Genomic DNA, 22515 nt, shown 5'->3' with positions numbered 1-22515 from the left:
TCAGCGCTTCATTAGCATGCGGGTGGCCACGGCACTTCGAAATTGATGCGCCTTGCCGCCGCGTGGCTTGTCCCGACGGGGCTCCATTTTGAAAGGACCCCGCCTACTTCAAAGTCCCCTTATTCCCATCAGCTCATGGGAATAAGGGGACTTCAAAGTAGGCGGGGTCCTTTCGAAAAGGAGCCCCCGTCGGGACGAGCCGCGCAGTGGCGAGGCGCATCAATTTCGAAGTGCTGCGGCCACCCGCATGCTAATGAAGCGCTGAATATGCATTTCAGCGCTTCATTAGTAAACTTTGAAATGGCCATTTGCGTGGCCATTTCGAAGTTTGGGGTTAGTGTAGACATGAGCCTAGTGGGAAAGATAAAAACTCCTTTAACTTTCACACACTCACCATCCATGTTCACTCTCATGTCTTTCACCTGCACCATCCATATGTGGAATACATTTCTGATGAGCATTGAGGCATGTGCAAATGTGCATGACCAGTAGAACCAAAAACCTAGCTGCAGATGCTCTGCTAATCAGCTGGGTGGCATTTGATTCTCTCCTGAGCTGCCGCACAAGCGGTCAGTTTACAGGGGACGCTGCTCACCGGTGTTCCCTGAGTAACCCCAGACGTGGGGAGAGTAAGCTCTGCTCCACAGCTTCAGCTGAGGGCCAGCTGGCTTTTAGCTCATGCTGTAGAGACACACAGATTTAGCCCCAAGGTCGCAGGTTCATTCCCACCTGCTGACAACTGAGCTGACTAAGCTGAGTACTGGGGCCACTGCCCAAGAGAGATGTAGGTGCCGCCCATCTGATTAGCAGAGCACCCACAGCCAGAAGCATGTGTTTCTATTGGTGGTGCACATCCGCTCATGCCTTGGTGCACATAACAAAATGTGTTCTGCCCGTGGATGGAAAAAATTAGAAGGAGCACTGCTGCTCACCACTGGTTGCTGGGAGTTAAGTTGAAGACATCAGGCTTCATGGTTGTTGAGAGCCACAATATTAAAATAGGGAAGTTCAAAACATAACGCCTCAAACCCAGTCATCATTTCCCTGTGCTAGAGGCAAGCTGCATGGGAGTCATTCATACTATGCTGTCCCGCTTCCTTAAAGTCAAGGTGTATTGACAGAGATTTGGAGGGAATTGTTTTCCTTCAGATCCTGTTTCTCCAGGGAAAGCTGTTTTTAAAATGGTTTCTGGCTAAGTGAAGATTCCTTGGCGTTATGGAGCTTAGCTGCATATTTCTGTATTGATAGTGCAAGTAGGTTGTGTGATTCTGTATAGCTTGTCAGTTGTCATTCCTTTCACAGTGCATACACACAACGCTGCTTAGCACAGGAACAGGGTGTGGAGAGCTCCTACAGAAAGGACTACCCACTTAAGACAGCTCCTCTGATAATAAGTATGATGACTTCACAAAAAAAGCAAATAGATAGGAGAGGAAGAGACATCAAATCCCTGGAACTGATCCCATCTTATGGTGAATGAGTAGGTCTGGCAAGCCAGGTTCTGCAGGTTTGTCGCACAGGTACTGTTGCCCTGAAGTGCGCACTGAAGAAGGGTCACTGTATCGCAGGCTGGAAAAGATGCAATGAAATAATAAGGAACATCACTTCTGGGTAAAAGAGAATGCGCACTGGGATTCCTCCCTGCTCGCTCTGACTGGAATAAATGAAGGTGAGGGTCGACTTGTTTTGGTATAAACACCTGCTGAAACACAGCGCATCATGGGCCTAACGCTACAAGGTGCCAAACGCTCTGAAGTGGAGGTGTGGGGCTTTAGGGCACTCGGACGAGGAGGTTCTGCTGCACGCGCCTGTGTCAGTGTGGGGACCTCGTTAATCTTTGGAGTGGGGGAACACATTTAGTTTTTCCCCTGATAGATCTCCTTTGACTGGAGACATAAGGCAGCAGCATTTCAGGGCCTGTTGAGCCAGTAATTAGTGGGTGGGCGCGCGCGCGCGCGCACACACACACAAAAAATTGGTGTGTATACACACACACACACAAAGCAGGTGCTGAGAAGCGTGTGCTGGACTGTTTTAAGTCAGCCTCTCAGCAGAGGGATGGAGTAGGTTGGTCAGTTCCCATAGGCTTCTTCCTCTACGTATACATTGGCAAGCAGCGTGTGTTGCAGGCATCTGTTATTGTGCACATCCCTCTCTTGTCACCCATCCCCAGTCTGGCACCGGAACGCCTTTATTGGAGTCCCCCTGGCATTTTCCCAAAGAAAACCAGGGTTTCTAGAAGCCACAAGCACCTGTAAAACCTGCCTTTGTCTTCACAGTGCTACATTTACAATCGATTCCACTTATTGTCTAACAGTGTTACTGAGCCAGCAGCTCGTTAATTAAATGGGAGGGTTACCTTAGTGTGCAGGGCTGCAGTCATCCAGCAGCACATTCTGTACTGCAGTGGTTCTCCCCCACCTGCCAGCCCGAGACACTGAGAAAATCATTGCCGTATTGAGGTCACAGGAGGATCATGAAGATGGTTTCAATTGAGGGATCCTGGGAAAGGCTGGCAGCCCCTAACCCTGCTGTGCTGGTAGCTAGAAAACACAACTCTCTTCCCCTCTCTGACTGTCCTCACTGCCAAGAGAGGTGTGTGTTCAGCCAGGGTAACTCATACCTGGAATACCCTAGTAAAGACCTGTAGCTGCCCCCTGAGGTAAACTCTGTGAGGTCAGCCCCAGGTGGGGCAGAGTGCTGACCTCACCTACCTGTGGCACAGTAAATGCCACAGAGCCTTGTCTCCACTAGGGTTGTGCAGCAGAGTCATTGCTGTGTGGTACTTATTCCACCATTTGTCAGTGCAAAGACAGCCAACATTGGTTCTGCCAACCCGAGCACAGCAAAATAGCTGCATCTGCAGGTGGGCTGTTCTTTCAATGGGCATCCCCCTGCACTGTCTGCTGGTTGTTGGAGAGAAGTTGGATGGATGAAGGGTGGGTCTCCACCGTGCATCAGCAGAGGAGTCATCGCAAGCGGTGTAGGGGTAGGTGTGGGAGAGCCGCCTGTACTTGCTGGGGGGCAAGTACCAGACTGTCCGTCCACTGCAAGAACAGCTGCTGGGAGCACTGAGGCACCTGGTATCTGCTTTTCCACCGGAGCTGGTGCAGAGGGGTCACAGTGAGCACAGAGCACTCTGCTGCCAGCTCTTCACCCATTGCCCTGGCACAGGAGGATGAGGACTGAGGATATAATAAGTTGGCAACTGGCCTGGCCTTGTGGCAGCAGAGTTGCTGCCCGCTGTTCACAGCCTAGTTTCTCTTCCCCTCTCATTCTTCGTTCCCCCCCATTTGTCTTTCTGTCCCAGTTGCTGTTGCCTGCATGTCCCAGGGTGGGGGTTAGGCTCTCTGGGGACAGGGGCACAGATGAGCACCCTGGTCTCTGTGGGCGTGTCTGTGCTTGGCTCCTGGTGTTGGTGGTGGATGTCCTCACCAGGAGCGCTTGCACCACTGGCGCTGTGGGGTTGCATTGTGGCAGCAGCTTCCAAAAGCCACCAACAGTCAATGTAACCTGCTGCATGAACCTAACTGCCTAGACCAGGTCTCTGTGCGACCCATGGAGCCAAATTGGCATAGCAGGGGAGGTCTGTGAGGGGGTAGGTGCTTTTGGAGTGATGTAAGCTGTCTCTGACCTGGTAGCATAGACCAGGGCATTGTACTCGATGGTCCAGGGGGCTGGCCAGCCACCCCAGGAGCAGGGCAGCTTTCAGCGAGCCCAGATGCTGTTTTACGCACAGGTCTAGGGTGTGTTTGCGGGGAGTGGGAGGGCTAGTCCTGAGGAGCAGCACCACTGTTGGCTTTGACCCCCAGCAGACATCACTGAATGCCAATCCCGTGCTGTCAGCATCAGCCCTAATGCCCCTCATCTTTCTTCCAGGTGGCAGTGGTGGCAGCGGTGACTATGATGCAGGTAGGTGGCAGTGTGCAGAAACCCAGCTCTGCTCGGCCCCAGGCCAAGCCTGCTACCCAGCATCTCGGAGGGCCAGACCTGCGTGAACACCAGCCCCTGCCAGCCACATTTCTCAGACCAGTTTGCTTAGGTGGCCATAGGTGTGAAATCCCAGCTAGCCCTGGAGGCTGTGGAATGGCCTAGGTGACTGGGGGGGGAGGGAGAGAACAGCTACACCCCTGGAATAATCATTGGGACCCCAATGTGCATTGCAGCCTGACTTGTGCCCCCGTGTTTTGTAGGAACCACTGCGGAGACGGGGACAATCGCAGGGATAGCCAGTGCTCTTGCCATGGCCCTGATCGGCGCTGTCTCCAGTTACATTTCCTATCAGCAAAAGAAGTTTTGCTTTAGCATACAACGTAAGTGTTGGAATGGACTGAGCAGAGCGCCCAGCCTGCTGGGGAAAGGGGAGACCAGCCCCTCTGGGAGATGGTACTCAGCACGGTCCTGAGCCCCTCATCTGAGGGTCCATGAGGGGTGCAGCAACTCCCCCACTTCTGTGCAAGAGGGAGCGAGCTGTGGCCCTGGGGCAAGATTTGCCAGGGGGTAACCCTGCACAGACTCCTCCAAGATGGTACCGCACACTGGGGCAGCAGTAACCTCCCTGCTGTGGGACTCACTTGGCACAGCAGTGGAGCAGTGCTGTTTGGCTGTGTGGTTAGCCAGGAGGCCCAAAGGGTTTGTCAGCCCAATGCCAAGTAGCCAAATGCCTGCAGCGTTGCAGGGGAGGGTAGTGGAAGGTCTAGGCTGGAAGCCAGCCTGTGTGCATAGTCAGTGGGATATGCCCAAGGCCTCCACCATGATCCCACTACAGTATGGCACGAGGAGCTGAGCTGCACCTTGGGAAGTTCAGAGACAAGCCGAGAGCTGGGGCAAAGGGGAACACTGGAATGGTATTTATTATTAGTGTCTGAAATCAACCCTGAGGAAGGGGAGGAGACACAGCCCCATCCCACAAAGGTCCACGTGGCTCACTAGCAGGCAGAGAATATTGCAAGCATAAAGTACTTGTTTTAAATGGAAACAACCCACCAGTGTCAGCTGTAGCATGTGCAGGGGTGGCTTTGATCGGCCCCACACAGGAGCTCTGTATCGAAAGGTTGTTTTTTTTTTTCTTTGTAACATTGACCAAATCGTTCAGACCTGCCATTCCGTAAGGGTAAAAACTCCCCCAACGGCTGCCCCCATCCGAAGGGTAAAGAGAGGACCTTACCCCTGCCCTCTGCCTCGGCACACGGACTTGTTGACCCTCTGCCCAAATACACACATATAGGCAGAGAGAGATCTGGGGTTCCCTCTGTCCAGGCTGCAGCACTCAATATACAGTGTATATATAGCGTGGAGCGAGGAGTAAGAAATGAAATATAAGCAGAGGTGAAAACTTACCGTAGGTGGAGCGAGGAGACATTGTAAGCAGCAGCTGATTCCAAATTGGCCTACCTAGAGTCTGCCATAGTTAACAGACTGGCCCCAGAAAGGCATGCTGGGAAAAAGAAGTTCCAGGGGAAGGACAGCCCGCAGGGGAAGCGGAAAGGCTGAGGCTATAGCAGTGTCACATGCCACGTAATTGTATTTAGCCCCAGGCTCTCCTCATCCGGTGGGGTCCTTGTCTTTCAAAATAAACCTCCCTACTCCTTTCCATTGGGAAAACAATGAGCGCAGCAGTCCAGCATCCAGTCCTTGCCTACAGCCAGCCTGCCGACCTTGAACAAATCCTCACCAGCCACTACAAATCACAAACCAGTGGCTCTAGGCCTGGAACCAGCCCCTGCAACGGTCCTCGCTGCCAACTCTGATCACATATCTACCCCAGTGACATCATCACAGGACCTAACATCAACCATACCACCAGGGGCTCCTTTACCTGCACATCTACTAATATAATAGATGCCATCATGTGCCAGTGATGCCCCACTGCATTTTACATTAGCCAAACTGGACAGTCCCTACGTAAAAGAATAAAAGGACATAAATCATACATCAGGAATGATAATGTACAGAAGTCTGTGGAGAAACACTTCAATCTCCCTGCACACTGAGTGGCAGATTTAAGGGTGGCAGTCCTGAAACAAAGAAATTTCAAAAATCAAATGGAGAGAGACATCTCTGATCTGCAATTTATTTGCAAATTTGACACCATTAACCAAGGAGTCTCTCAAACAGAGACTGGGAGTGGCTCGCAGCTTACAAAAGCAGCTTCTCTGCCCTGGATGGTAATATCTCCCCATTAGACTCTGACAATGGGTCATATCCCCCTGTCTGATCTGACTTGTTTTTTCCTCTTTTGATCGTACTATTACTAATGGGCCATTTCCACCTTGCTGAATAGACCTTGTCAGCTGTGGCCCTCCCTCTTACTGGGACCCCTCTCTTTAAATGCCCCTCTGAAACCCCTCCCCCCCCACTTATGCATCTGGTGAAGCGGGGCTTTGCCCACAAAAGTTTATGCGCCAAACGATCTGTTAGTCTATAAGGTGCCACAGGACTTCTTGTTCTCGAAGCTACAGACTAACATGCCTACCTCTCTGATACAGCATTCAGGAGCAACCCTACAAAAACCAAAGCAAAGGGGGAGGAGAGGATTTCAGGGAGAAACTGGATTACATGTCAACAACTTCCCCTAATTAGAGCCTGAGCCTGAAAGTTCCTTCACCTGGGCAGAATTTGCAGCAGCCATGCCTCCCTTAACTAACACAGCTGTAGAGTTGAGCAGTAGCAGCAGGAGGGACGCAGTGAGCAGTAGTTAAGAGGTGGGGGGCGGGGGTGGGGCATGGCAGAGGGGAGAATTAAGATTAGCTTTGAGGTGAGGTTTGGAAAGAAACCAGTTTAGCACAGCAAGTGGCGGTTGTGGAAAGGGGCTTGCACTGCACAAGAGGGGAGAGGGTTGAGAGATTGGGCGGGGCCATGGAGGACACAAACAGGAGGCATCTGAATGGGCTACAGCCAGGTCTGTTGTATGTGAGAAGGGCTGGGAAGCAGCAGCAGCCGGAAGCCTAGGAATGGGAGACAGTAAAGGAAGGAGTTGCAGGAGCCATTTCAAGAGCCTGGCCTAGGCCTCAAACCCTTTCCTAGTATGAGTCACACGAGTGGGTGTCTTGTGGGTGCCTCTCCTGCTCCTGACACACACACACACACACCCACCCACCCACCCACCCCGACATCTCCATGGCAGCCGCATACATGGGGAGTGTGTGGTGGTGTTTTTTGGTAGCTGTCTGTAATGTGATGTAGCATCTGGAGAAAGATGTGGCCAAAGACTAGCTGATTCTGAGTGGACATTTGAAAACTGGTGGTCTGGAAACCTGAGGGTGGGATTTGTGGGCCCAGAGCTCCCAAAGAGTTATGAAAAACAGCCAGAAAAGCTAATTTAAAATTAAACAACTAAAATCCCTTGCGTGTCTCCTTTACTATCGGGGCAGAAACTTACACTGAACTGTTGCTATTTCCCTGGCTGTGGCTGTGACAGGAAGGTACGAGTTTTGGTAAATTAGATCAGCAGGAAGAGTGGAATGAATGTGATAAAATAAAATGCCCTTGTATGGTTTCCCCCCCGCCCGCCCCCGAAAACACACGCACAATTTAAATGATATTTTGGAAAGACTAAATAATTTTTAAAAAGGCTTTGATAAAAGGGAAGCTGAAAGACGCAAAGCCCAGAAAGGCAGCAGGAAATTAAAGTTAATTATAAAGGAGGATTAATTTAAGCCATCAGACATGGCATGCTGGGATAATGTCAGGCCTTAGATGCATTGCAGTGCATGACAGAAATCTGAGAGCAGTCAGCAGCCACAGAACTGGCTTTTTATTGAAAAACATAAATCGTGCTTGATGTTATCCCAGCAAAACACATGTTGTCGGAGACGCAGCTGTGTGATGGAATGACCATGTGCTGGTAGCACAGACACACTTGGCTGTGTGTCCCTCTCCTCCCCCCACCCCCGCTTCGTCCAAGGGTGAGGGTGTGGGATGAATTCGCATTTTTGGACTGGTGCATTCTCTTCCTGTTTCTGCCAACGCCGGATGCAAAGTTTTCCCCATATCCTTTATCCCTGTCTGTCCTTGCATACCTATCACTTTGGCACGTAGGAACATTAAAATGACAGTCTAGCAGAAGACCATCTGTGGTGCTGAGCAGTTACATGGAAAAGTGCCACGCCCACTGTGCATGCGTTCTGAGGGGGGAACTTAGCGGAAGGCTAGGAATTTCTAAAGAAGCCAAGGGGATTAGGTGCCAGCCAGCCCATGGGACGTGGGTACCTCGAGCCCTTAAACAGTGCCCGCTGCATTGTTAGCACCCCTCTCACTCACCATTTGGCGCAAGGCCTTCCTTTTGCCAGCGTGTTGCATGTGTACAGCTCCAGACACAACAGGGCCTTAGAGTGTAGCTTTGTTTGTTGTGCGAGTTCTGTTCCAGAGAGGCTGTACTCCGTAGTGAGATGTGTATGTTACCCTCCAAAGCTGCAGAGGGGCAAGGTAAAGTCGGCCTTGCATCTCCGCCCAGTTTGTCTTCCCCCTTAAGCCTTGAAACCTTGTTTTATCCCCTCCCCCTCCTTACCACACCCCAACTGAGCATGTGTGGCACAGGTTCCTCCATTGCAATGCTGTTCCCAGTGCAAGCCACTCTGCTCCATCAACTGCAGCGGGGTTTGTTGCAGCACTGTGCTGGAATGTGCCTTACGTGAGCTTGTACATGGCAGACAAGCAAGCAGGCTGAATGCAAAAATGCAGTGGATGGGGAGGTTGCCACACAGAATGAGGCCTGACTGAAATGGCAGGTGAGCCCAGTGCTAAGCAGAACCAGGCTGGTATCTCACAGCAGCTCTCTTCAAAGCAGAAGTCTGTAAGATGCCTCTACGACATGGGTGCATATACACTTACATGCCCATTGGCCACACACACAGCTGTAAAGCGGAATGATGATGCCTAAACAAAACGTGCTGGTACGTAGCCCCTTCGCTTTGGGCCATTCTGGGGTGGTTCAGTGCTGGTATTTGAAGGGGATGGGTCAGTGGAGCCACATGGGTGCTGCAGTTTGGTCATGCCTCTGACCTATTCCCCCAAGCATCGTGAATAAAAGCCAGGGGTCTGCAGGGCCAGGGTCTGGGGCCGGCTCTTCTCTGGCTGCTCTGTACCTCTAGCCGGTTGAAAATTAGGAGATCCTGCACCAGATTGGGGAAGCTGAGTGCAGCTCCACCGAAGCCAAGTCTATTTCAGTGGCTTATTTCCAAGGTGCGGTTTATTCACAATTACGCTTGGCTTCCCCACCTGACCTCAGCTCCCAGCCTGGCATGATGTGCTACTGAAAGGAAGAGCTGAACCACGGCCTGCCTTTGCCTTACTAACTGCTGCAAACTTTGAATACTTGTCTGCATGGAAAGACCTAACTAACGCATATTTGGGACCCTTTGGCTACGTCTACACGTGAAGCCAACATCGAAATAGCTTATTTCGATGTAGCAACATCGAAATAGGCTATTTCGATGGATAACGTCTACACGTCCTCCAGGGCTGGCAATGTCGACGTTCAACTTTGACGTTGTGCAGCACCACATCGAAATAGGCGCTGCGAGGGAACATCTACACGCCAAAGTAGCACACATCGAAATAAGGGTGCCAGGCACAGCTGCAGACAGGGTCACAGGGCGGACTCAACAGCAAGCCGCTCCCTTAAAGGGCCCCTCCCAGACAGTTGCACTAAACAACACAAGATCCACAGAGCCGACAACTGGTTGCAGACCCTGTGCCTGCAGCATGGAGCCCCAGCTGCCGCAGCAGCAGCCAGAAGCCCTGGGCTAAGGGCTGCTGCCCACGGTGACCATAGAGCCCCGCAGGGGCTGGAGAGAGAGCATCTCTCAACCCCCCAGCTGGTGGCCGCCATGGAGGATCCAGCAATTTCGATGTTGCGGGACGCAGATCGTCTACACAGTCCCTACTTCGACGTTGAACGTCGAAGTAGGGCGCTATTCCGATCCCCTCATGAGGTTAGCGACTTCGACGTCTCGCCGCCTAACGTCGAAGTTAACTTCGAAATAGCGCCCGACGCGTGTAGCCGTGACGGGCGCTATTTCGAAGTTAGTGCCGCTACTTCGAAGTAGCGTGCACGTGTAGACACAGCTTTTGTGTGATTCTGTCTCAGAAACATCACCCAGGCTTGCTCTAAGCTGCTTTTCCCCATGCACCAGTAAGATTTCACTGCATAATTTAACATTCGGTGAGAAATAGCCTATACATGACTGTTTAAAAGCTGTCCTTGATGTAGTGCGACTGTTTAATAATCACACCATTTCCAGGCAGTCTTCTCACCTCTTAAGTGTAGGCAGTGGGCTCATTTAGTTGTGTCTTTACCTTGCAAGTCAGCAGGAAAAAGGAATATTTTTAGACATGCCCTCTGAACAAGAATATATGGCGTCGTTCAAACCCAGTAAGCTTTGGCTAGATACCACATTGGATACAGTTTTCTGATATTCAGCTATTGTGTTGTTGACCGTTGTTCCCTGTAGTTTTTTTCCATTTATGTGCAAAATAAATTTTGTTTTGTGCATTAAAGCCTGGGCTGATGTGCACCATTCATAGAAACACATTCTGTGGATGCACAGCTAATCAGCAGGGCAGCATTTCACTCGCTTGTGAGTGGCTGCCTAAGCATACAGCTCAGGGAACACTGCCATTAACACAGTGGAGCCTGAGAAAAGGGCATTTCTAGTTATGCAGATGAAACACTTCATTACAGAAACATGCTGCAGAAATCTTCATAAAAGTTTGTCCTGTCTCCTTCCGCATCTGACTCTCGCTGTCATCACTTCACAGAGGGGCTTAATGCAGAATACGTGAAAGGCGAAAACACAGAAGCTGTTGTAACTGAAGAACCTCAAGGTGAGAACTTTCATGGTACTGTTCTTAAGGGTTCTGAATGGTGGTTTTCACAACTCCTGCTAAACATCACTACGTGCTTCCCATTGCAAGTGTGAGACAGCATCCAAGCCTTCCTGTCCCTAGGAGGCACACCACAGCCTTGAATACAACAGAGGATATTGCCACTTTCCATACCCCATCCACTGCAGAACTTGCTCGCTTAAAGCACACACAAGAGAGATTTGTAAATCCAGGGGCCTGAGAACCTGGTTCTGCAAATAATGGGCCATACGACTTTGCCATGGTGCAGGTACTTATGGCTCAGAAAGGCCTTTACAAGAGGAACCATTACCCTTGTTTTAAAGATGGGCAAACATGGGTGCAGAGATTATTTTCCCAGGCCATGCAGCACCTCCCATCACCATGCCCCCACAATTTACTTGTATTTTAATACTTTAATATGTTATTGTATTCATGGTGATTCTCTCCCCCTCCCCAGTTAAATATTCTGTCTTAGAAACACAGTCAGCAGAGCCACCGCCACCACAAGACAGCGCGAAGGTCTGAAGTGTCGTATTGGGCTGGAAGAGAATCAGCCGCAAACACCCGGACAACCATCTCACATGCTCATAATTCAGCTTTTTATTTAATTTGGATCCAAGCTGTTTAATGTGCATTTAGGCTAGAAGTGGGTTCTTGTTGATATAAGCTTTAGGGCTAGAATGTCGGTGTTTTTTTTTGTTTTTTGTTTTTGTAAAGAGTTGTATGTTTACATGGAATTTAATGTAGGATTGATTTTTGAGTTGTATACGACACAACAAACGGTGCTTCAATAGTGTTCCAAAGTACATGTAGGATTTTCACTTTTGCGACAAGCAGCTGGGATAAAGTCTCCTTCAAAGAGTGCCAGAACATACAGGTGTGAGGACAACAAAGTGCCTGGAAAATAAAAATTCAAAGCAAACCATGCGAGAACCTTTGTAAATTATTTCCAGCCAATTTCTGCCATCAGCTAGGCACGTGCCCTGCACAGTGTCAGGAGTGAAAATTGTGTGTGCAGTGAGCTGCTGGTAGACTTTGTTCCTTAGAGTAGCAAAAATAAAAAGTGCCTATGGGTAGGTCCAGAGGGATAACAAATGCCTTTACTCATTGGAGTCACGGAGTTGAGTGCCCATCATCTCACCATAGTAGGCTTCTATGCCCATCCAAGGACCTGATTTTGACACCAGATAACAATACAGATAATTGCAGTCCTTGCTCTATGGGACTTTGGCAGGTACACTGCCATAGAGGGTAGCACCTGAGATCAGCCCATGAGCCTCAACCTCTAGGATTTGGCTCTGATAACACAAATATCTGAATTGTCAGTGGAATTAAAAACTGCACACTTGTATGGGAAGTAGGGACAGGGCAGATTTCAGGTACACCAGAGTAACTTGACTTCAGAAAGAGCTAATTTAAAATTGATTTGATTTATTTTTAAAAAAAAGGTCATGTAATTAATCTGTGAAACTGACTGTCTGAGAGGGGCAGCCCTGTGGGCCTGTAGCTTCACAAATAACAAGCAGTTCTGTAGCACCTTAAAGACTAACGCATTTATTAGGTCATGAGCTTTCATGGGTAAGATACCCATGGACGCTCATGACCTAATAAATGTGTTAGTCTTTAAGGTGCTACAGGACTGTTAACAGCCTCCAGAACTAAAACCCCAGCTGTTTATTATGGGTGTTCACATCCACAGTTATTTTATTGGGCAGGAGGGAGGAGGAGGATATAAAGTATCACACTTAGCATGAGCTAACCTCTGGGCTGGTTAGGAAGCAACTGCCACTGGTGAGGCATTTATGCTAGAATTCGCCTCTCGGGAGTTTCTTACCTCTTGTTCTGAAGTCTTTACTGCTGGTCACTCATAGGCTCCTGTACTCTACCTGAAGTAGTGCTCTGATCTGCTATAGCAAGTCCTGTGTTCCTCTTTAACTGAAGTGTAACGAAGAACGATTCTTGCCTGTGTTATCTTGACTAGCATTTGTAGTAACCCTTTTATTCTGTTTGCCCTTTTCTTTGCTGCTAAAATGTGGCCACTGCCACTTGCTGATATATTTTTCCAGAAGTAGCTGAATTAGGCAGGAGGCTTTGACGTAAAGGAAACATCTTTACTTTTCTGAAGGGGAAAGATATAAAGTGTTTATAGGTTTAGGCTGTGCAAACATTGTGTAATGTTTTGCAAAAATCGCCATTATTTGAATGGGAAGCAGAAGCTGAGAGTGCGTGTCTAGTTTTCAGTTTGATGTACACAGTCAGTTTTCATGAAGTGACTTACATGGGGGCCTGGCCTCTAGGTATTTGCATAAGCTTAGGAACCTTTTTGTGTAACATTCTACCTTAAAGGAAATTACCTATTAGCGTTGCAAATGTTTTGCAGCAACTGTACAATTGCTTATGCACTGGCTTTTTGACACGTGCATTTGAAATGCCATGTAACAGCTTTACAGGCAGAAATACATTGTTTTATGAATGTATTTAGATTACAAAACAAAAGGCTATAAACTGTTCCCAACGTTGTCGTTTAACTACTGGCATCTAAGGAGCTGGAGCAGGGAAAACAGACAAGGAATACAGTGTTCACACTTGCTTAGATACTCTAGGTTTTTTATGAAGGCGGAAATGTTATGGTTTGTAGAATTTTGAAGAACACAAAGAAATGCAGATGATAATGAAGCCCCAAACTGAATTCATGGCTATATATTTCTGGATAGCATAGTTTTCTTTCGTAGCCAAACAGGTTTGAAACCTGTAGTACAAATCCTTTTTAAATAAATATTAGAGATAAAGGCTACATTTGGCACTGGTACAACACTAGGAGTCATCCTCTTGGGTAGATCAAGTGAAGATAATTCTGTTTTTCATTTTTGCTAATGAAAGGAAGTGGTAGGTATAGATTGTCAATGTTCGTTGCATTTCTATTACTACACTGTGACACGTTTCACAGAGGTAGCCATGTTAGTCTGTTACAGCAAAAACGAGGAGCTGTCTGGCAACTTAAACTAACAAATGTATTTGGGCATAAGATTTCATTGGTTTTGTATGTTGTTATATGCCCTAACACATTTGTTAGTCTTCAAGGTGCCACAGGACTCCTAATTATTATTACTGCACGGTACTTTCACTGTTTGTGTCTACTATTCAGTGGATTGGCATGTTCAAGATTGATTACTTCAGGACAGACCATCTAACCCTTTCAGGGAAAGTGTTAAAAAACTAGAATATTAATGACCCGTGAATAATTAACAAATATTTTGCAATTTTCTATTTTGAAGTAGTTTCTCTGAGAATACTTCTGAATTCTAAAATCTGGTAAATTGCACAGAAGCTGATTTTTCTAGGATTCTGTTAAACAGGTATGTCTTAATGGCTACGTCTACACTAGCCCCAAACTTCCAAATGGCCATTTCGAAGTTTACTAATGAAGCTCTGAAATGCATATTCAACGCTTCATTAGCATGCGGGCTGCCGCGGCGCTTCAAAATTGACGTGCCTCGCCGCTGCGCGGCGCGTCAATTTCGAAGCGCCACAGCTGCCCGCATGCTAATGAAGCACTGACTATGCATTTCAGCGCTTCATTAGTAAACTTTGAAATGGCCATTTGCATGGCCATTTCGAAGTTTGGGGCTAGTGTAGACACGGCCAATGTAATATATAAATATCACAGTAAGCACACATAGTTACAGACATCATGTTCCAAGACTACTGCATGAAGTTACTTTTTTTAAATGTAAGAATCGTCCCCAGACTTGCCTTCAAAAAGGTTAACAAAATGGACAAAAAAGTTCAAAGGAATCTAGGATAACCATGTACTGAGGATCAAACTAAAGAACAATTGGTCTGTTGTTGTTGCCTTTTTTCTCCCCATCCTGCATCTCTGGATTCTTTTTGTCTTGTGTACAACACCTAAAATAAGTCTTATTTATACCTACTCAGTAACAGTGCAAGTTATTTTTTACTTTATGCTCCAGGGGAATTTGATAGTGTTGTTACTTCTCTAGTAAAAATCTTTTTCATATTTAGAAACAGGTGACTTTAAAAAAAAAAACAACACCAGCATTGAAACTCTGCATATGTGATCTAAGACACAATTCTCTTTAGAATATCCAGATAGAAATATCAGCAACTCAAAAGTGATGGGATGCAGGAAAAATGTGACATCATCCAATACTAAGTGAAATGAGTTAATTTTCTTTTAGTACAAAATATAGCCAAGACTCTGCTAGAAGCTTATATGCTGCTGTGCTGGGGACATGCATTTACCCTACCTTAAATTTGTAGGTTAGTTGAGATCACTTCTAATTAGAGGGAAGAGACCAATAATTTTCTGTACATACACAAAATAGATCCATGATAAGAAACCCTCTCCAGTCACATAAAGCTTTGGTTAGGTATGACAGTAATTACTTGCATTTTCTTTTGGTAAAGCTGAAGTTGCCCATTCAAACCATAGAACTGTCACATTCAGTTTTGACGTCACACTTTCTACTACACCTTTGGAAACTTTATTAAACCACATTTTCAAGTAATCCAATAATATGTATTATTAATTACTTATTTGTTGTAAAAAAGTGAATTAGTTCATGAGAAACCATTTAAAAATAAGAGAAATGTTAAAAATTGAAATGAAAAGAAAGCTTTAGCTTTTAAAATTGCTTCTGAGATAAATGGCATTCAGAAACAGTATGGATGAAATTAGATAAAGAGTAAATTTTTTTTAATCAAATCATCATTTAAAAATCAGATGTACGGTTTACAAAGGCAGAATTAATCTGTACCAAATGAAATTTGTGTATTATGGCTGTGAAAAAGCAGACTCATTTTGCTAACACGCATACAAGGATTATAGGGAAAAATCAGAATTTGGTTGCTAAACTACCATTGGAAACCTATGAATAAAACAGACTGACTCATACAGTGACATCTTGGTGCCATGTGTTTTGTGTGTTTGACAAGGGATGGAGGACTTATTTTTTATTACTAGAAACAAACATCCCTGCATAAAAGCCCTACTTAAAGCTATTTCAACTATTTTTTTCATACCAAGAGTACAGTATTGTTTTTCTGAGCAAATAAACATCTTGAAAATTTGCAATTAAGGACAACACTGATAAGTATGGAAAAGCACAGGTAAAGCCATCCTGACAACAGTTAAAATGTGCCCCATCCCACACCACTGCTTAACCCCACATAGCCAGTATGGAATCTAGAGTTTTTTACAAAAATTTGACATGTATGATTCTGGATTTGTTCCTCTATGACTAAGGTGAAAATCCCCAGCAATGGTGATTTCTAAACTTAATGTTTTGGCTCCAGATACGGTGGCCCAGCATATCACTGTTTTTACAGTAGATTCTACACTCATCCCTCGTTAAACGAGTACTTTACTTATGAGTACTCACTCAAATGAGGGACATAGATGAGTGAACTCCCCTGCTTATACAAGTCCAACCCACCCCCCAACCAGCCTGCAGACCCAACCCACCACAGGCTTAACCACCCTTCCAGCCCTGCAGACCCAACCTGCGGCAGACTGACTTCGTCAGCCCCGCAGACCTAACCCGTCACAGCCTGACCGGCCCCGTGGACTTGCACACCTAACCTGCAGCAGCCTTAATCCCCTCACCTGCCCCACAGACCCAACTTGCAGCAGCCTGAAACCCCTGCTTGCCCCACGGACCCAACCCACCACCAGATCTTTATCCTCCCTCCCACTCATGGCCCCAAACTGCCCCCAGCCTTTAACCTTCCCCCCCACCCCAAGGTTCACTTACCTTTCAAAAGCAGTGCCACAGCTGCCACTCCGCTGAGTTAGGAGCACTAGGAACCAGAGACTTTTACATTGTATTTTAATGATAATTTAGTATCCCTCTTACGAGTTTTCAGCTACAAGCAGAAAGTTGGGAACCAAATGTGCTCGTACCACGAGGGATGAGTGTACCTGCTGCTGAGTAATTTTTGATGCAGAACCAATAGTAGAACCCCATTCTCCTTAACAAATGCAGGGGCTGGGCAGGAGAATTCTGGTGCAGGGATAACACTTTGGTGTAAAGGTGATGTGTACAAAAATGCGCTGACCCTTTTCTGCTTTTTACAATTTGTATACAAAATTTTGTTTACAAATATAACTAATTTCACATCTTACTTTACACCTTTTCTTCTGGAAGTGACCCTTACAGAATTCAACCTTTATTTTCACTGGGTAGTGCTAGTCATTTTGGCTTTATTAAATTAGCATGCAAAACACTGAAAATATATTTTTATATATATATTTTTTCAGTGATGCTTATATATATATATATATATATATATATATATATATATAAAAAATATAAAGGGCATACAGCTGAACATTTATCTTATCAGCCTTAATTTCTTAAAAACAGGTGACAAAACTGTAACTACAGGAGAGCATAATTATAAAAATAAAAGGGTGTTTATTTTTTTAAAACAGAATTAAGTTTAACTAATGAGGGGGAGAAAAAGGTTTCACTTGAAATGTCATTCAGCTCTGACATGTGATTTCTGTATTGTTCTGACACCTGAAAACATTTGGTGAATTTAGGTTAAGTATCTACCAGGGCTTCAGACCCATTCTGGGATCCTGGAAACATGTTGTTTCCTCAATTTGTGCATCAGCACTTCCAGTAAAAGAGTCTGCTAGTCAAATCTGCCTGCCTGTGTCTGTACACACCTTGTCTGTTTTCAGGAGATGTGTTCAAGTGTAACAGATTTTGATCCAGCAACTGGAACTCAGTTAATGATTCCACTTAAGATGTACCAGTCAGAACTGAACCTTGCTCTCTCTTACAGAATAGTGTTGGCTCAGCTATATTCAAAGGAGTAAAAAGTAATCATTTTGTCAATTAGCAGGTAAGATATGAATGCTCACATGGAGGAGAGCTGAGAGCTCATTTTACTTCATCATTTTCCAGAGGAAAACCACATTTGACCAACAGGAATACATAAATAAATAAATACATAAATAAATCCTTCTGTTTGAAAACTATTAAGTAAATACACATGTCTGCTTTGCTTATTGCTCCCCATCATATCAGGATAATCCCTCATATGTTCCCCTTCCAGTGACAGGGTCACTTGGGTATGTTCAAACTTGTGATACATACAGACTATTTGCACGAATGTGTGACAGTTTTCTGTATAAAAATGAATCCATGCATTGTAGCTGTGAGCATATGAAGTTTAATGTCTGGAAGTGCTACAGTTATTCCAACCATCCCTTTTACAATTATTATGGAGCACAATCTTTCACGATCTCTAGCTTCAATGAAGAGCGTATTTCAAATAACTTTCTTTAGGTTTCATTTTAGCAACAGCCCACTCCATTTCAGTAGACAGAAGTGCCATGCTAAATTTGAAGGTGTTTAATTCACAACATTTTGCCTGTATAAAATTCAGTGCTGGCACATTTTATAGTATTTATTCTATCTAAAATCATCCTACTTATCTCTTATGAAAAGCTTACACGAGAATATCCATAATGGTGCCGTTCAAAGGTCGGCAATACTAGCCCAGTATTCTGTCTTCCGACAGTGGCCAATGCCTGATGCCTAAGAGGGAGTGAACAGAACAACCAATCATTGAGTTTTCTCTCTCCCGTCATCCATTTCCAACCTCTGACAAACAGGTTAGGGACAACATTCCTACCCATCCTGGCTAATAGCCATTGATGGACCCAAACTCCATGAATTTACCTACTTCTTTTTTGAACTCTGATAAAGGCTTGATTTAGATTAACAGCTGTGGCATTTTGATCCTTATTAAACTATTCTGCTTCAGGTATACAAACTATTACAAAAATACATTTTACTGTCACAAATGAAAAGGACAGGGTGCAATCTCCTGCACTGCGTATAATAAAGCTTAAAAGACTGGCTACAGTACTTCCATCAACACAGTTCATACTTGCAAAAGAAGTAGTCACCAGTTTGGAGTTCAATATGACCTCTTTTATGTACATAAGTGCACAGAACTGGGGACAAGGAGTTTGGCACAGTCAGTGGTACATTTAATACAGTGACCTCACCGAAGAGCCAAGCTAACTGCGGATGTCTCCTTGTGGCTGATGTTCAGTGAAGGTACTCCACAGGGAAGGGCCCCCACAATCAGATAAAACAGTCTGGTAAAGAATGTAAAGGAGCAGAAATGATAGGAGTAGGAAGGCTCAAACCCCTATGACGAGAACAGCAGGGAGTTCACTCCTTGCTCTGTTATAGGCCCTTTCCCCCAACCTAATTTGAGGCAAGAGTGCTGATATCCCAACAGCAGATTGGTTGGGGACTGGGATAGACAAAGGGGAAGAGATGACAGCTGTGCCTCCTGGCTAGAGGTAAACAAGCAGGGAATTACTTATACTGTACATTTGTATCTACCAGGTACTCCCAGACATTCAGGAATGAAGATGCAGCCTAATTAAACCACATCCAGGGTCCCCTGGCCAGTGTTCCCCACAAGCTGAGCCCCTCGGTGTCCACTCAGGAGAGATTCAGGTGCCACCCCGTTGATTAGCAGAACACCCACAGCTGGCAGCATGTGTTTCTTTTGGTAGTGAACCTCCAGCCGTAGTGCACATAAAATTTATTCTGTCCATGGATGGAAAAAATTAGGGGGAACACTACTCCTGGCCTCCATCAAGATTGGTGGACAGTAGCTATTTACATATAGTAAGAATGACAACCGGTATCTACAATCGCTTCTAAAGATGCAGGGTTAATTCCTCCTGGCAGCACCTGAAATCATACAACCTCAGGGCCAGCAAGCAGAGTTACATTATCTTGAATGCTCAAAGGAGGAGGTTGGGATTCTTGTGATATGTTGGTCAAGTAGGAAGGAAAAAATAAAGGGAAATTTCAAGTGTGTTTTACTTCCATGCCTGCTGACAAAACAAATGCACAGTTATTTTTAAAAAGCTAGATGTCTCTAATGGCATCATTCCAACAATTCTGAAATAAAACTGGCTAGGGGATTGGAATAAAATGAGAAAAGATTTTATTTAAAAACATGGGTAAATCATGGAAAATATTTAGAAACTGCTGGCAGCATTTTAAGTGAAGGGCCAAGATCCCAATAATACTTTGCCAGATTCTGACCACAGTCTTTGTTCAGGATCTCCAACATATGCCCAGACGAAGTAGGCCTGGCCTGAGACCTAGCTGAACAATACACAAGGCATGGCAGAGAAAGCAAAACAAATCGTTGCTTGTATAACTAGGCATAAAAAAGAGTTGAGACAGCATAACCTTGAGTGTAAAAACAGTAATTGGGACTTATCTTGAGTTGTAAACCCATAACTCACTGAGAGGGGTCACAAAGTCTGCTTCCCAGTTCATGAAAAGGTAAGTGTGTCCTCCCTGAACACCAGTGTGAGTTCAGGGAAAGGTCTAACATGTCAGCATGAATGATGCTGTCCACCCCTCACAGATGCCAGTCTGAGCCCAGAATGGGGTGGCACTGATACTTGTATATTATTGCCAATATCATGTACTGCTTAGTGGTCCCTTGGTCTCAAGACCAAAAAGGAATATACCTGCAGGAAAAACCTGGAGGACGGTGCCACCCGTTGTTCCTAAAGACTTGGAATTGGAATTTAACCTATCTTCTACAAGAGAAAACCTGGGGGATAAACACTTGTGTATTAACAAATGTGTAAACCTGAGCCATGGGTGGAGCACTTACATAATCTTTAGACTATTGGCTTATTGTGTTCATTAGCTCTTGGTGCTGGAACCTATCCAGGGGCTTCAGAACTCCCACCCCCATCGCTTCTCTCCACTCATCAGCACCCTATATAATCCATTGTGATCAGCTGTTTGTCAGTCTCACTGAGCCTAACAAGTGAAGTGACACTTCGCCAGCTGCACGCAATAAAGGCTTTGTGCTTGAATCTACATGGTGTCAAACTTCTGTTCCTTCATTAAAAAAACAAAACCCAACAGGTTTTATTACTTCAAGGAAACCATTTAAGATCCTGTTATTTAAAAACCTCAAAGTTCTAACAGTTTAATATCTTTCAAAACATTTGGAGAGGCTGGATCAAATTTCTGAATGCATAACTTGCAAATGAAGTGTGTGCGTGTTTACCATCACATACGCATGTATATAAATACATACAGAATTGGGGTTTGTGTGTGTGTTTGATAAGACATGCTTAAAATACGTGGAACCATACAGACTATAGTATTTACTGCTATTCTAATCCAAACTACAACCATTTCCTAGAAAACAAGATATTAAGTACAAGACAGACATGATTAAGTCTGGGTAAAACAGGACATGTGGGTAAAACAGGACAATAAACAGTTAAAAGGTTTACTTAAATTTGTAAAAAAAGGCATAAAAAAATCTAAAATCCATGCTTTGCCAAATATATTACATCATACAAGTACCAGAAGTTGTGTATTAATTGGCAAATACTGTTTACCTTATTACCATTCATTCTTAATGGCATATTTACTCAAAATGTAAAACTGGCTGCACTGGAAAATACTTAATTTAAAATTGGTTTCAAAGTGCATCAATTACTTAAATATGTCCCCAAGAATAATGACAGTTGCTCTAGATCAAAAGAACGTACTGCATCAAAATAAAGAGCTCCCATTCAGAAAATTTCTCACAATGTTCTCATTAAGCACAAATATTACATGGCATTTCATTTGGGCTTCTCAACCAGCCTGCCTCTGTACCCAAGGCAGCAAAAAGCCTCTCTCTCATATTATCTGTCTGACAGATGGGTTCCTTTTTAAGATGGTTAAATTGTTGGTTGCTCAAAATAAAGTTAATTTTACAATTGATGATTTAGCGAGAGATGTCAAAACACATACAGGAACTGCCAACTTCAGAAAATACCATCACAACTATTGAAGCTCTTTTTGGCCCCATCATAACAGAAACAGACACAAAGAGTAAGGCATGTAGATTCATAGCAATTATGTCACTCACAATCCTTGGGAGACAGGGAGAAGATTCCACCCACCTCTAGGCATATATACGCAGATCACCTGACATGAACAGTTTTACATTGCTTTTGCTGCACATCAGACAGAAGTACGCACTGGTGTAGCTGAGTGAGAAGGAGATGAACCTCTATCTGAAGATGAAGAAATGGATCGTGTAGCAGCTTCACGCTGCAGTTCTTCCACCTTCCTCTGAAGCTCAGCTTTGATGGCAAGTAGTTCCTTAAGATTCTGATGAATTGGTATCTGGAGGTTTAACAGAACAGAGGCATTTTTACTATAACATTAGATAACTTCTCCATCATTAATACAACTGCTACTTTCTTTCTATGTAATAAGACACCATGAGCTTCTTCTGAATTTCATTACATCTCAGTATTTGGGGTCACTATATCCTTATCAAACATTTCAAATGATAAATGTTCTAGTCAACTTCCCTGCCTCCTCAGACTAAGTTGGTAGGGACCCTACTCAGAAGGGCTGTACAATTTTATTGACGGGATACCTAAAGTCAAGGGCAGGAGGGAAGTAAGGGATGACTAACAAGAAGCAACTTACTCTAATAATGCACTGTTAATCAATTTTAAGCAAGTGTTATTGTTAATGAATATATGAAACACCTTTACCAGGAATCTCTCTTCTCCAGTGGGATGAATTTGTTAACTAAATGAAAAGTAAATTAGTAATAAATAAA

The 22515-nt window shown here is 45.0% G+C and overlaps 2 protein-coding genes across 5 annotated transcripts in view; one reads left to right on the top strand and one right to left on the bottom strand.

The window, feature by feature from the left end:
• Positions 1–15769, top strand: part of CD99L2 (CD99 molecule like 2) — an 87862-nt gene extending 72093 nt beyond the window's left edge. The window contains exons 10-14 of the mRNA XM_075007551.1: positions 3880–3912; positions 4194–4313; positions 10762–10827; positions 11306–14222; positions 14480–15769. Coding sequence (XP_074863652.1) covers positions 3880–3912; positions 4194–4313; positions 10762–10827; positions 11306–11373 — 287 coding nt within the window. The 3' untranslated portion in view covers positions 11374–14222; positions 14480–15769. The remainder of the gene's footprint in view (positions 1–3879; positions 3913–4193; positions 4314–10761; positions 10828–11305; positions 14223–14479) is intronic.
• A 1498-nt stretch (positions 15770–17267) lies between these two features.
• MTMR1 (myotubularin related protein 1) overlaps positions 17268–22515 on the bottom strand; it is a 68471-nt gene continuing 63223 nt past the window's right edge. For 3 of the 4 annotated variants that reach the window (XM_075007402.1, XM_075007403.1, XM_075007404.1), the window contains one exon: positions 17269–22067. In XM_075007402.1, the coding sequence (XP_074863503.1) occupies positions 21903–22067 (165 nt within the window). In that variant the 3' untranslated portion in view covers positions 17269–21902. Of the gene's footprint in view, positions 22068–22515 lie in introns of all 4 variants that reach the window. The other variant, XM_075007405.1, reaches the window with a different exon arrangement.

The sequence above is a fragment of the Carettochelys insculpta genome, chromosome 13, assembly GCF_033958435.1.
Source record: "Carettochelys insculpta isolate YL-2023 chromosome 13, ASM3395843v1, whole genome shotgun sequence".
In the NCBI taxonomy this organism is placed as follows: Eukaryota; Metazoa; Chordata; order Testudines; family Carettochelyidae; genus Carettochelys; species Carettochelys insculpta.
This window is presented reverse-complemented; position numbering and strand designations above follow the sequence as displayed.